Source organism: Ixodes scapularis, unplaced genomic scaffold, assembly GCF_016920785.2.
Source record: "Ixodes scapularis isolate PalLabHiFi unplaced genomic scaffold, ASM1692078v2 PGA_scaffold10__122_contigs__length_95168666, whole genome shotgun sequence".
Lineage (NCBI taxonomy): Eukaryota > Metazoa > Arthropoda > Arachnida > Ixodida > Ixodidae > Ixodes > Ixodes scapularis.
The window spans coordinates 35,755,336-35,769,746 of record NW_024609836.1 but is presented as its reverse complement, the minus strand read 5'-3'; the positions used below and the strand labels follow the sequence as shown (position 1 = coordinate 35,769,746).

Sequence of the window (14,411 nt, the reverse complement as noted above, 5' to 3'; positions counted from 1 at the left end):
AACTTAATATAAAGTAGTAATAACAAACATGTACAATTTATTACGGGATATCATACATATGACCAATATTATTAACGACGCATTAGCCTCTCGAACGCGAGCCAAGCCGAGGGGGAGCCATCGCGAGACTCGAGTTTTTCACCTTGGGGTCTCGGACGCTGGGACTCTGCGGCGAGGAGCCTTGCATGGACTTGAAGCGCATCCGACCCGTCTTGTCCGTCTGCCGGAGGTACAGCGCCACCGTCCTCTTCCCTCTACTCAGCGGCTGGTTCATCTACGCCGACTACAGCCGAACCCAGAGGTGGAAGCAGAGCCGTGCCGCCACCAACTAGCCGAGCCCGTCGAGAAGCACCGTCCGCCAGCATGTCCTCCCTGCTAGCCACCTTCCTGCGCAGGGCAGCCTATCTCAGGGGCGTCCCGCTTCTCTTCGCAGCGATCGGCGTGGGCGCGTACTTTGACCGAGTCGAGACGCTCCAGATGACCCGGTTCCGGGGCAAGAGTAAGCTGTACGGCCGCGAGTACGGACCCGACGAGCAGCCGCCGTGGCCCTGAAGCAACAATAGAGCAATAAAAGAATTGGTAGTTCTAACGTTCCTTGCAACGTCTGCGTTCATACGTTCCATTTGGTTGCGGCGACGCTGCCCCTCGAAACGCGGTTCCGGTCATGGCACCCGCCGCGGTCTCGGGGTTGCTGGACTAAATCCTAGCCTTTGAAGTTGGTCTTGATTTGCAGGGTCTGTTTAATCAAAATAGCGCGCCCATTACGAAAGATCCCATGTTACCTGTCCATTGCAAAGCTTATAGCCTCGACCGTGACGCCCAAAGGAATGCCGGGAACTGCCTGTAGCAGACTGCGAAGGATCTCCCTCTCCAGCATCGCGTGACAAGTGCTGTGGCGGAGAGCAGCAGCATACAGGAAGTTTCGGTAATCTTTTGCACACTCTGCGGCACTGACGAGCAGAAACCACATCTGAAAAGGATTTGAGTCGGAAATGCTGCCGGTATAAATACTACTACAACATGACCGCATTAAATTAGGGTTGCTCGGGTATAGTCTGTCAATTTTTGTTCAAACCGGCGTTAGAGAAGTTGACGTTCCAATCAATGCCTCCTGTATACTCTATGCCTGTCAGATGGAGGAAGATACAATGGGGGCCACCGTCCAAGAAGCTCCGTGCCGCCGCACTTGCTTCATGGGTGTGGAATGCGCCACCTTCGTTGGGGCATGATACGGGACCTAGATTGAGGAGATTGTCTCAAACACTGGGGAACGTTTGCAATTTAGTGGCTGGCAGACACCTCCTGTGGCTCGCAAGCGCGCACATGCTGCGTTTTTGTGTGGCAAGGAGGAGAAAAGATGTTTGCAGATGACCAATGCTTTCGTCACCTCCTTGCAGCTCATATTGCAAATGCAGTCTAGCCATAAACACCATCCAGAAGCTGGAAACCCTCTAATACAAGCTCTCATCTTTGGGCGCGAAGCATTGTCTCCTTGTGCACTAGAAAGCCTGTATTGCAGCGAGTTTTCAACTGCTCGATCGGGGTCTTTGTGGTTTGCGGGCCGCGTTTGCAGTACGAGCTGCGAAGGTTGTGACCAACCTTCACAGGAGGCGTCCGTCACTAAATTGCAAACACTCCCCATGGTTCTTTTCAATCGGCTTTCAGAAGCCTACCAACGTAGGCAGTGCCGCGGCGCAACGCACACGGGCATTAGAAGAGGAGGAGGAATTACTAAACAAGATGGCCTTGGGGAGCTCTTCCGGCAGTCATGGGGTATACAAAAGGCATTGGTTCCAATCCACACGACTCACCCGGCCTGCTGCTCAAGCGATTTCCCCTGGCCATTCAAAAACAGAATCGCTGGAAAAACAGGATTCCCTCGCAAGAACATGTGGTTTTGAGAGGACCCGGTCTTGGAGAAACACTCGCAGCAAGAAGCCAACTGCCGTCTTGAGGTTTTTCAAGGTTGGCCACCATCCCGCCTTGAGTAGACTTCTTGGAAAGACGGGCACCAAATCCAAACACCAAATTTATGTGGAACACGCAAACTGTGTCTTACACAAAGGAGGTACTATACTGGTGGTAGTCGAAGGTTTGCTCCATGATGCAGCACTGAATGGAACAGCAATTTTGCCTGCCAGGCAATCACATTTTTCACTACCCCTCGAAGTGAAGGTGACTGATGAAATCATCAGCTAATTGGATGGGTCATTCATTAGAAAAATGAAGAGCCCAACGACTGCGCCATCCAATCGCAGATAATTTAAGCCGTCACTTATGCAGTTTTGTGCGACTGGGTGGCAATATCTGTGGCTTATTCGTCGTCAATTTAGCGAGCACTGTACTACCTCCACTAGAAAGGACATATGCCCCTTACTCCAGCTCCTTTTAATTCACATATGCCTGTGAGGTAAAGCAAACAAGTATGGTCCCTGGAGTTTCTTAGTTGCAGGTATTACAAACTCTTAAGTGGAAATTCAATACCCCAGGCAAAACAGCTTTTCTTCCCAAAAGTTTCACTGGTTAGGAGACAAGACTACGTCGAGGACATGGACAACCAAATAAACATTTTGGAAAGTCCTAGTTAGCCTACAGGTTTTACCATAGTAGTTTCACTCTGAAGATAAATATACACTGAAGACTTGAGAGCTACAGAAAAGGCTGTCGCCTTTTTCAATCCGTGGACTTCGATTGGTGGTCTTCTGCTGCTTGCTGCTTTTCATGGGCTTTAGCCTGCTTGGTGAGAGGGGAGTGCTAATGGCCATGGAAGTCATCACATAACGCACCACACAAGCCTAAGCTTATGCTCCACTTTAGTGTGGCACAGAGCGAAGGGCACAAACACAAGGTCAAAGCTTTGAAAGATGCCACCACTGCACAAAAGCTTGTACCAAGGCACCTTTTAAAAGCCCCAAGTGTCTGCATCTGTCTCGCCCAGCTTTCCATATGCAATTCATCAACAGTTTGAACTTCACAATGGTCTTCCGGTGTGACCCTAGCACAACGCTCCTTTGCAGGTTGGTGTCTAGCAGCAGAGCCAAAATAGTCGGCAGCAAGTCGCAGTCCTTTGTTGGTAGCCTAGCCAATTTTTTTGCAGCCGAAATAGGTGCCTTATGCGTCTAAAGCCAACCTGGAAAAAAAGGGAATGCCCAAGAAAGCCTTGGAACGCCAGCCAGGGTATCACCAAGGATCACTTTGGGGTTGATTTTTGGTGTTCCTGAAGAAATCATTCTGAAGCTCTTCTCAAAAGGAACCATCTATGAGCACTCTTTCCTTTTGTTTACTCCCTCCTTACCTTTTTGAAAGTAAAAAGAAAACAAGTACCCATTGTATTCTTTTGGTATAGAAGCTAGACCCACCAAGATGTGTGACAGAAAGAGCTCACTCAATCTTCATTTTGGCTGGGAATCTAGCACTTTATGTGTCGTCTGACGAGCAAGCGGGAGAAGAGAATGGAGACAGTTCTTGCGAATGCGTCAAGCACGGTTCCCCCGCTCAAACACCAGACACCGATGAAAACCAGGTGGTCCACGACTTTGCCCCAACTGGGAGCAGACACTATGCCGACTTGAGACTGACACTCGGTCGACTTGAAGCCAACTCCGGGCCGACTTCAAGCCGACACTGTCCCGACGAAGGCCAAGAGCTGGAGTGGCGTGTGCCTGGGCGCATGGCGCGATGCAACAGAGACCTCTAACCAAGGATGTTCGGTGAACCGTGCTTCAGTTGCGCTTCCAGAGGCCCTTGGTCCATGAACGCTGGCTGGGTACAGCCTCAATGCTGGCAAGTTGCTTCTCTTCCTGAAACAGCAGACACACAGACGTCTGGGTGCGACCAGCATGGTCCAAACATGGAACTGTCACTCTATCAGGCACTTTTGTTGCATGAAATTTGCGCCAAGCTTAAAGGGGCACTGACACATCAAAATCATTTTTTTTTTTTATTATCCGAAACGATTGAAAACGATGCCGTGACATTACCCTCAAAATTTGAAATTTGGGAATTCAGTATGTATTTGTGAAGTAAAAAAACAATTTCCAAATGCCGAATTCGAAGTTCCCGCGCGATCCGTGCCGGTGCGTTGACGTCAAATATTGCGGAGTCCTGAGAGTCCACTTTCTTTCACGACTCCCTACTGTTGCCATGGCGACCCAAAGGGAGGAGGAAAGGAGCGAGCGCCGGCGTTGGGGCGGCGGACCGGTTTTGAGCGGTGTCGCCTGTTTTCCGTGGGAAGATACAAATCCAGGAGACGACACCACAACGAACTCCCGATTTTTGGTATTTCAAAAAGAAGGGCCGTAGTGCGTTCGCAATTGCGTTAAAAAACATGTTTTAGGATTGCCGTCATTAAATGTTATAGAGATGTCGCCCACAAAGCTTCTAAATTTCATGATTCTTGACGTCACGAATCAAAAGAAGCGAGGAGGCGAGAGGCGGGGAAATCAAAGCCCAAAAATAAAAAGGCGCACGCAAAAATATTTTTTTTCGCGATGCATTTTTTTTTTTTATTGTCTATGACTGCAACTTGCATTGTTTTAGACAATAAAAAAATACGACCTTTGGGGTGTCAGTGCCCCTTTAATACTTCAAACTGTTTGTCTGTCTGAGTTTAATAAATCGTGCCTAAATTAACATGGTTGCACCAAGTCCCCGAGTTAAATCAACATGCTTGAATGAATAAAGCAATAAAGGTCTAAAAATAGTCGCTAGTTGTCCCATTGCCATGGCAATTATGGTTTTGTGCATTTATTATTTTCATCTAGTGTCATTACTCCTGCAGCTAAAGCTGCCATATAGTGCTACATAGCGGCTCTGGATATAACCATGATGCCTGGAGAACGTCTCCGAATGGTGTGTTTCCGGCGCCCTTCATTCTGGTTTCTCGATTACACCGAAGTGCCTCAACCTCCCATCATGTTGTTGCCTGCCGCGATCTTGGAGGTAGCACAGCAGTGTAGGTGTATCCGGCCGACGTTACTTAACTCAATTGTGGAACTGTCCATAGACGCTGTTTCTATGCGCAGTACCACCTTTCCCCCAAAGGTTCGTCGTTCAAAGTGCCAAAGCTTTAGGGGGCGACCGATATGGTAACTTCAGGGGATTTGCAGGTTTCCAAGCGTGGCGTCTAGATCGCACCTCATCGTAGCCGCTCAAAAGAATGCAGTTTCGAGGCACATCCCGCAGATGGTGTTTCAAAACACAAGCGGTGGTCTTGGGAGGGAGAATGGGGTCCACATCTCCATGGGAGTTCTGCAACTGAGTTGATCTACTAAAGTTGGATGTGGCAGACGTCCGTCCTGCTGCGACTGGCTCTGCAGCTCGTCAGTTTGCGGAAGCTTCGGCGCTCGGGAGTTGGGACACTGCAACGACTGTGACACTCACATTCGCTCATACTTTTTGCCGGAGTTACTACGACAAACCGCCAGCACAACAAGCCGGCTTGTGCGACGTAATCCGTTGCTCCCACTTCGGGACCATTTTCAAAGCACAGATGGCATGGGACGTTAAACACGCAAGTTAAAGACGGACTACAGGCACCGTAATATAGTATGGCTGATGAAAAGATGGATCCACTGGTACGGGCCCTAGCAGCAAAAAGAGAAAGCCCACCTGCAGCCTTTTCTGGTTCTCCTTGAAGGCCACTAGGGGGTCCTCAAACTGGCGGTAGTAGTCCAACACCGTCCGCACATCTTCCACCTCGCTGGTTCCAATGGCTGTGCAGATGGAGGAATGTACGTTGGTCGCAGAGACATTTCGCGGGGGCAATTATCTGCAGATACTAGTACTAGCAGACAAAACACTTTCTGGGGTCGAACAGAAACTTGGGTACTGGTCATCTCCTATGGGGCATTTCCGAGTGCTGTTCTGGTGCAAAAGTGAATGGAATACTATGAAACTTGATGCAGAGGTGTCATTAGGTGGTGCATTCATGATTCTCAGTTTCCACGGGTGAATAGGTTTCTGAGAAAAAAATGCAAACTAGAAAAAGAAACTTTTTCCGTGACCAAAGAAAAAAATGGAAATAAACTGTCCGATTCGACACTGCTACTCGCAGATACTGCCAACACACGCTAGGATCACCCTTCGGGTGGTCATCTCAAAGATGCTTTCAAGCTTTTGTTTCGTGTTGTACCATTATCCGGGAGTAGCCGAAATCTTCCAGTACAGTTACTGTACAATCTGTGATTAGCAGAGAGCTTACTACTTGGCATAAAGCCGACCGACGCAGAATACATTTTGTGTTTGTGTTGGCATCCCTAACGAATTGCCCCAAAAGCCAAACGGGCAAAACAGATCCACACAGGTTGACGCAAACACACAACAAACTGCATCTGTCAACTTCGAGGAAAGCGTCACCATTTGCTTCCGAGGGCTGCACGAGGCACAGGCCTTGTGCATTGGCACATCTGAAGTGAACTGAATTGGTTTTTGACTCTACAGTGCAATCCACTTATAGGAATAATGAGAAAACCCAAAAATTCAATCGTTATAACCGGTTATCACTTTACATAGACTAGAAACTGAGCTTTTCTAATGTAGAAACTCTAGAAAATGATTGTTATAAGCAATACTTCATTTTATCTCGTATCATTATGCGTGGATTGCACTGTACTTGTTGAACACAAACACATCGAGGGTCTTTAGGTTATAAGCGAGCACGGCGCCCTCAAGCACAGACAAACGAAATGTCTAACCAGTCTAAAAGGGATACTGAACCGAAATTTCGAGCTCACAAAATAAGGCTGGACGGATAGGTGGGACGCTGCAAAACCCAAAAACATAACTCGTACAGCAATATCTTTAAGGAATCGCCGTATTCTTGGAAAAGAAGTGCGCGATTCAACACGGCCGACGAGAGAAGTCACGTCACAATTCACGTTCCCTCTCCTCCTCGCTTCGTCCCGTCGAGCTGGTGAACCAAAGCGAGTAGGAGAGAAGCGAGGCCGCTTCCCTTCATTCTTAAGTTTTCCAGGGGGACAATAAAGTCATAGCCCTCGCTTGATCGCGCCCTTCTTTTCCAAAAGTACAGCCATCCGTTTGAGATATCGATGTATCAGTAATGTTTTGGAGTTTGTAGCGTCCCGTTCAATGCTTCAGCGGCCTTATTTTGCGAAGTCCGAATTTCAGTTCGGTATCCCTTTAAGGGTATCTCTGTTTAGTGGCTCTAGGACAGCTTATACCTGGGATTCTGATTTTAATCATCCCGGCCAAGCACACAAGATTTGAATCTCTGTTCGGAAATTTCTGGCGTTCGCGTTTCCGCAACTACCACTCAGAGGCGTAGTCTGGCGCCGACTCACTGCGCAGGAACTGTGCCAGGTCGAGGAGGGTGCGGTCCTCGTCCCCTCCGTCCCACTTGCGTAGCCTGAGGGCGTTGCGGGGCTGCAGGGAGCACGCCTCTTCGCTCCAGTCCACCAGGATCACCTTGGACAGGTCCCGGTTGAGGCAGGACAGGTCCTGCGAGCATGGGCACAGCCGCTCGGCAAGTGAGGCAGGTCCGGTGGCAGCTTTTAGCACGAAACTCGAGAACCACAAGAAACTGTTTGGCTAGTTGAGTGAACATAGCAAGAACATAAATCAAGTGCTAAGGACAAGGAAAGGGAGAAGTAGTGAACAGGACACATGCTTGTCAGTTCACTTCTACTTCACCTGCTCCTACAAGGACTAGTCTTCTACTTCTTCTAAGAGGACAAGTCTTCTACTGCTTAAACAAAAACAAGGAAGCCTTCTACTTTTTCTACAAATATTCTACTTCTACAAGGTCAAGGCTTCGACTACATATTTTACAAGGTCAAGTTTTCTAGTTCTACAATGACAAGTAAAAGTGAACTTGACAAGTGCTTGTCCCATTCACTTATACCTAACCTACTCCTACAAGGGCTAGTCCTCTACTTCTACACAGACAAGTCTTCTACTTCTTCTAAAAGGACAAGTCTTCTACGACAGCCTATAATAATAAGACGAAACCAGGCGTCCCCACCTTCACGTGGTGTCCCTTTGTGTAGCGGGTGGCGTCCCTGAACAGCCGGTACATGATGAATCCCTGCGGGTCCAGACTGTCCAGGATCGGGTAGGCCGTCTGCCAGAGAGGAGCCCTCAGCGTCAAAGGCTCTGGGCCTTGATTTGGCAGTAAGTACACTTACGAAGCCTTGCTCGGAGGTGTAGACGACAACCTCGAACAGCGGAGGCCCCACCTGCTGCAGGAAGAGGTTGACTCCAGGACGCTTCTTGAACCGCCAGCCAGTCTGGTACTGCAGAGGTAATGTGATGCTTGCAAAACAGGCACTTTCAATTGCTCTGCTTCCTAAAAGGACGAGGCAGCAATTTCTGCACCTTCTGTAAATTCCACTTAGAATTATTCCTTGATGTCCATAACTTATGAAACATATGAAATGAAAACGTCTGCTTTCATTCTCTAAATTATGTGGTGACAAAGAAGCTTCTCGGTCAGTGGCGTTGCGTGCAAGTACAGTTGGGTCCCACTAGTGCCAGTAAGCTGGCGTAAAGTGAGAAACATTCATGAACAATTTCCTTCCACGGCCCCTTTAAAGCTGGTTCCCACGCTTGTGTTTGACTGCGCTCTACTGCGCTATGAATCTTTGTGTTCCGCTGCAATGCGTTGCACAGAGTTGAAATGAGGTCGCGCCAGTGTGCAAGTAGCACTGGGATGCTTACCATCCTGAACTAGTAACATTGTATGAATTATTTCAAGCCTCTGGTGAGAGAATTAGGCATATTAGGAAACATATGCAGACTGGAGTGGTGCAGGGCTACCTGAGAAAAGGCGTGTTACCTCATCCTAAGCGGTTACAAGAGGATGTAGCACAGTCAATCACAACCAAACACAAGTGTGTGAACCAGCCTTCACACTTAGTCTGAAACAAATCAAAATGGGGGGTTAGCTAGCTATGCATATGCAGGGGTGGGGCAGACCAAACTGGTTTTGGAGCAATCATTGAAGCAGGGAAATCTTCAATTTGGGGCAGCTTAGGAGTGGAAAAGTCAGTAATTTGGTGAGTACATTGGTAGTGGCTGTCCCATAATTTTAAGAAAGCATCTTAGCCAGTTGCATCATGAGCGCAACATTCAAGTAAACCAGGTTTTGTACTACAAGTCTAGGATGGAATTGAACAGAACTGCACTGTGAAGTATTTCTTTTCAAATTGCACGCAGAAACATGTTTTTGCGAGCAATGAGACGGCAACTTGTGCTACCTGGCAATGAAATGGAAAAGGTTATCAACTTATCAAGTACCACCTTTCGCTTCCTGCTAAATCTAGCATTACTGCAGACTTAGAGCAGCGTGGCGCAATTTTGGTCTATTTCGTGCTTTAGGCAGTTAGGTGCAGAAAATCGTGCATGTATCAAAATGGCACAATTGGAGCAGCTGTCACAGCCCTGCATGCATACTTATACTCTGTGTCACTAGTTGCACGCAGTACAGGCAAAGGCAACACCAGGCGAGGGGAGAAAGAGCAAGCACTAGGAAGGCTAGGGAGGAGGAGAAACCTCCTCTCTTTTCTAGCATTCCCAGTGCTCTCCCTTTGTCCCTCCACCCCCCATTGCCCTCCTCTCCCGTCCCGCCTTCCCAGTGCTTGCCCTTTCTCTCCTCACCTCACGTTGCCTTCGCCTGCACTGCACACAACTATAGTCCGTTGCAACTCAAGAAGGTAGGACGAGAGAAACGAAGGCCGGGGAGGAGGAAGCAGGCAGAATGCTGGAGAGAGAAGAAGAGGTTTCCCCTTCCCCTCTCAAGCATTCTGTCTGCTACCTTTCCCTCACCCTACCTTCTTGTGTTGCAATAGACTATACTACATCAACCCTTTGATGGTCGTCACTGTACATGTACGGCGGTGATTACATGTATGAAAGTGCCCGCCTAAATGGAATACTGCACGCACCTCTGGAGGTGTTGCTATTTTGTTATGTCTTTGACAAACTATAAATCTAATATTTGCAGGGTTTATTTATAGTTTTCAAATTAGACGCTCCCTACATGTTATGCTCACTTCGCATACTAGCTGCTCTGGCGGTAGTGCTAATGGGAGCACTGGCCCTCCGAATTCAGACTTCCAACGATTTTCAGAATTACATTTACAGGATGAGAGCTCACCTTCCAAAGATTTTCAGAATTACATTTAGAGGATGAGAGCTCACCATCCGACAGAGAAGCCCTGCAAAGTAGCTCCGGTTAGAAATCTGAAGCCGCTAGAATGTAAATTTTGGCGCAAGTGTACCAAAATGAAATTGAACTGAAGAGAGGCACGACAACTTTTCACCTTCAATATTTTCATTTGATGCTTCCAAGCCTAAAAAGCTTGCAAGCATTGTACGTGCTCCAGCTAGTAGTTAATCAAGAAAAATAACCCGCGCACCCACTTTTTTTATACTTTTCTTTTGGAAACAAAACACGACCGCTGGAAAACATTTTATGGGAAAATAAACTCAACCGCCAAAAAGGGTTAAGGAGAGCTGAGGCCCAGTGATCCCTTATTTTTCCTGGTTAAGCCACTGGCTAAATATACTGGTGGTACTAAAACAGAATGTCGTATTTTAGAATTGAGTTGAGCAGAAAGTGCACAAACAAACATTACATGTGATACAAACAGACTATCAATCGACGAGGCAATAAGAGAAAACAGTTACCCAAGATTCACTAGAAGGCTACGCTCCAAATATTTGCTTTTTCATTGTCAGATGTTGCCACGATGATCTATCGCCCGTTCGCATCATGAAACATCCGTTTATGCGACAATGGCCCATGCACACCACAATCTTGGTTCCTGAGGCCCCCCAGACGCCATTTGTGACAGTTAGGATTATGAGATGCGACTTTTGAGTGGTAGAATACTATTGCATTATAGTTTTGCTTCCTAGTGAAGTGTTTTAGGTGAAAGCAGAAAGCACTTCTCGCATTTTCTATCACGCATGTCACGAAAAGCTAGCAACAGCTGGCAACACTGATTTTATGTAACAATATGGCTATGGCTGAGGTGTCACCACTGCGAAGTGTCGCTTATCTAGTGGTTCCAGGCGACTCTGGGAACCCATTGTATCGTAGAAAAACGATAAAAATTATAACGATCAATACCGTCCAGTCGGGGTGTACGAGCACGCCGGTCATCTCCAGCACGAGGGTGTAAGGCGGCTGGAAGTAGGGCTCCGTCAGGGGATCGGGCAGGAGCTTGTCCCGGGACGGCTCTTGGATCATCTGCAGAAGGACGTCACGTCGTGACGACCGCGCAACGACCATGGAGCCTGGAATGTGCCTTCAGCTGGTGTGATTAGCATACTATGTGCATCGAAACTGGACTTGAAGTGGCAACAAATTAAGTCACAAGAGCCGGCACGTCACGCTGTCGGACATTGCAATTCTGGCGGTCGGTCGTGCGAGCATTAGCAAAAAGGACGAGTAAACGTGAGTGTTATCGTCACCGCAGCGTCCCAACATTCGGCTGCCAAAGTTTCGAGGACTCACGCTGGGAGTAGCCTGCAGCAGAATAGGCATCCGCCGCACCAGCAACCGTGGCTGTGCCACCGCCAGGAATGCCGCTGACAACGGCGCGATGAGAGTGCGACTATTTTTGGCTGGATCCAGTTTCTTAAGACTGCAATCTCCCGAGGGGTTCGGCCATCATAATCCAATCTAATCCAATCATCGTCGGGTGAAAATCGAGGGAAATAAGGCTGCGTTGAACACAACAGCCGGAGTTGCATTTCAGATGCCATAAGAGCGAAGAATAAGAAGAGCTCGCACCTTGTTATAAAGCAGCAGCTCCTTGTACGTCCGATACAGGTGCGCCTTCCAGCTTGGTACTGCGGAGAAACGCAGACACTCGAGCCTCCTGCCCCGCTGACGAAACGACGAAAAGCGCCCCACTGGCCCTCGCATACTTACAGCTGCTGTATTCGTCTTCGACCTTAAACGGAAAAGAAAAGCAGATGTAAGAAGTGGGGGAGGGGTCGGGAAACTCGTCTATTTTATGTAAATTCTACTTTAAAACGACTGGCCACAGCAAATGACAGGCTTGCTTGTGCGAGATGTAGGCCTTTTGCTTTAGTGGACAAATGTATTTATGCATTGCCGCCAATCTTCGACAGCAAAAAGCCCGTTCGTGCTGTGGGCAGGGGCAATTCTGACGAAACACTAAATCAGTGCTGCATAAAGACGTGTAGGTAGTCAAATGTGGTCTCCGATGTATTTTCGTAGGCTGGGCTGCACATGATGCATGCGTAGGGTTGATGTAAATTATTTCTACAAGAAACATGAATTTATTTGTTAACTGATATGACGAGCTGTTTCACATCAAGTTAATCAGTAGCAGTGAGTCGAGGTCACGCTTTCAAACTCGTTGCTTCTTTTACTGATTATGACAGTGTCTTATCTGACTCCTACCACCCTGTCATCGTTACAGGCTTAAGTGCTCATTGAACTGCATCATGAGAGCTTTAGCCGGAGTAAAATGAAAAATTATCGCCACTAACCTCTTTGCCCGTTTCGTCGACGGAAGGTGCCCCTGGAAAAGAAAAGCAAGGAGTTCCAAATCCGAGAAAGTAAACATGCCATGTAGGAACCAACGTCGAAGTAGATTAGGCCCCACTGGAGAAGTGACGATTCAAGCCTCTTAAGAGGAGTGAAAGCGCGGCACGTGAATAGAAGCGAAAAATGCCAATATACCAAGTAGACAGATACTTCCAAGTTCAAAAATGGGGATATCAGGACAGGGGAACCTCCCCCACTGCCCCTGGCTACAGAGGAAGTATGCGAAATGCAAGGACTCTTTTGAACCCCTCCCCACCAGATGTCGCTGGTGGCTGTTCCGGATTATTGTGCTGCCCAGATTTTGTACAAACGGGGCTTGGCACATCTGCTACTGATGGAAGAGTTGACAGATTGACCTTTAAAATACTGAACACAGAAAATAATATTAATAATAATAAAGCTTCTTTGAAACAAAAAGAAAGGATTTGGGGCAATTTTTAAGTTGCGAGCCTCATCTTGCGTTAGGAGCGATTCGCAAACGTACTTCTATTTATCGGCACTGACGCCTGAATAGTTTTTCTGTTTGTTTTTTTATCGCATCAATTTTAACGTTGAGGTTCGCGGTGTAAAGCTGTTTGTTTTTTATCCATCAATTTTAACGCAGAGGCTCGCGGTGTAAATACTAAGCCAATCTGCTAACATGTATTTCCTTTACGTGGAAACTTCATTCTTTGACATACGTGTCTTAGCTAGCCCCCCCCCCCCGAAAAAAAAAAAACTTTGGGGGGGGGGGGGGGGGGGGGGGAGTTTAGTGCCTCTTTGGAGTAGCCGGTGCCGGCAGCGAATCTGCTCGCTCCCTCGTCTCAGCTAGAGCACTATATAGCTCCTTCGGAGCAGAGTAGCGCAATCTAGAACGCCGTCTCTCGGCGACTAGCGGCGAACGCCCGGAGGTTCCAACTGCGGTCAGAAATGCATGGAGAACTTGAGAAAATCGTTGTTTCTTCAGTTTTGTGGGGATGTGCGGAATGGAAATCATTTTTGACATAATAATGAAACATTTTAGAATAATATGAGATAAGTTTTGTGCCATACAAGGACGTAACTTTTTTTAAAAAATTGCCTGAGCGGCATCATGCAGCAGACGACACGGCGACGTCACACCATTCACGTGACCCGCTCCGGCCAACCCGAAAAGCCCATCTCCGCTGCGAGCAAAAATCGTCTGCTTCAAACGCCATTGCCTTGAAAATTGCCTTCTCAAAATTTGCACACGCATCCGATATTATTAAAACTTTGATAAAGTGTTTAGCGCTTTACTAACTTCACGACAGGCTAGTTTTGAAAAATGTGAACTCGCCGTTAGTTTTTTAATCAGCCGTGTTATGTCGATCTCCATGTATTCTCCCATAGGGCGGGCCGCCTCTTGGAACCCTGAGTACCACGTGACTCGCGCCGAGCCGCTCTGTCGGCCATGTTGTCGGCAAAACACGGGGTTCAAAGGATTGCGCTACTCTGCTCCGTAGGAGCTATATAGTGCTCTAGTCTCAGCAACGCACCCCAGCTGACGACCAGGTATCCCGCAACTCCGGTGAAGATGGCCCCGAACGCCACGAAGGTGTACTTCATGGCCCTTTGCGAGAAGTCGTCCGCTGCGCGACCACTGCTGCCGCCGCTGGTCGAGCCGCTGGCGCCGGTAGGAGCTGCGGCGCCGCCGCCACCACTCGTCGACGTGAATCGTACCGGTCCAAGTGTCGGCACCCCTAGGGGGACACTGGGAAGCCATGTACGCAGAACCCTGGGACTACTCCGATCTCGGAACAGTGGGAGGCCCGAGGTGCTGCGGTGCAAACCGGCCGAGCAAATCTTGGGTCGCAGTCCGTGCCAAACGCACATGCCTGCGCGACCGACCGCCGCCATGTTTCCAGAT

General features: G+C 48.2%; 1 protein-coding gene across 1 annotated transcript; it reads right to left on the bottom strand.

Moving 5' to 3' along the window:
- Positions 1-3,391: 3,391 nt before the first annotated feature.
- Positions 3,392-14,411, bottom strand: LOC8032272 (mitochondrial import inner membrane translocase subunit TIM50). The gene is made up of 10 exons (XM_029971465.4): positions 14,041-14,411; positions 12,487-12,518; positions 11,900-11,921; positions 11,759-11,817; positions 11,093-11,212; positions 8,145-8,252; positions 7,982-8,080; positions 7,302-7,458; positions 5,611-5,714; positions 3,392-3,800 (listed from the first exon to the last, which is right to left on the bottom strand). Exons 1-10 carry the CDS (start codon positions 14,399-14,401, stop codon positions 3,723-3,725), a joined length of 1,140 nt encoding a protein of 379 aa, XP_029827325.2. The 5' UTR covers positions 14,402-14,411; the 3' UTR covers positions 3,392-3,722.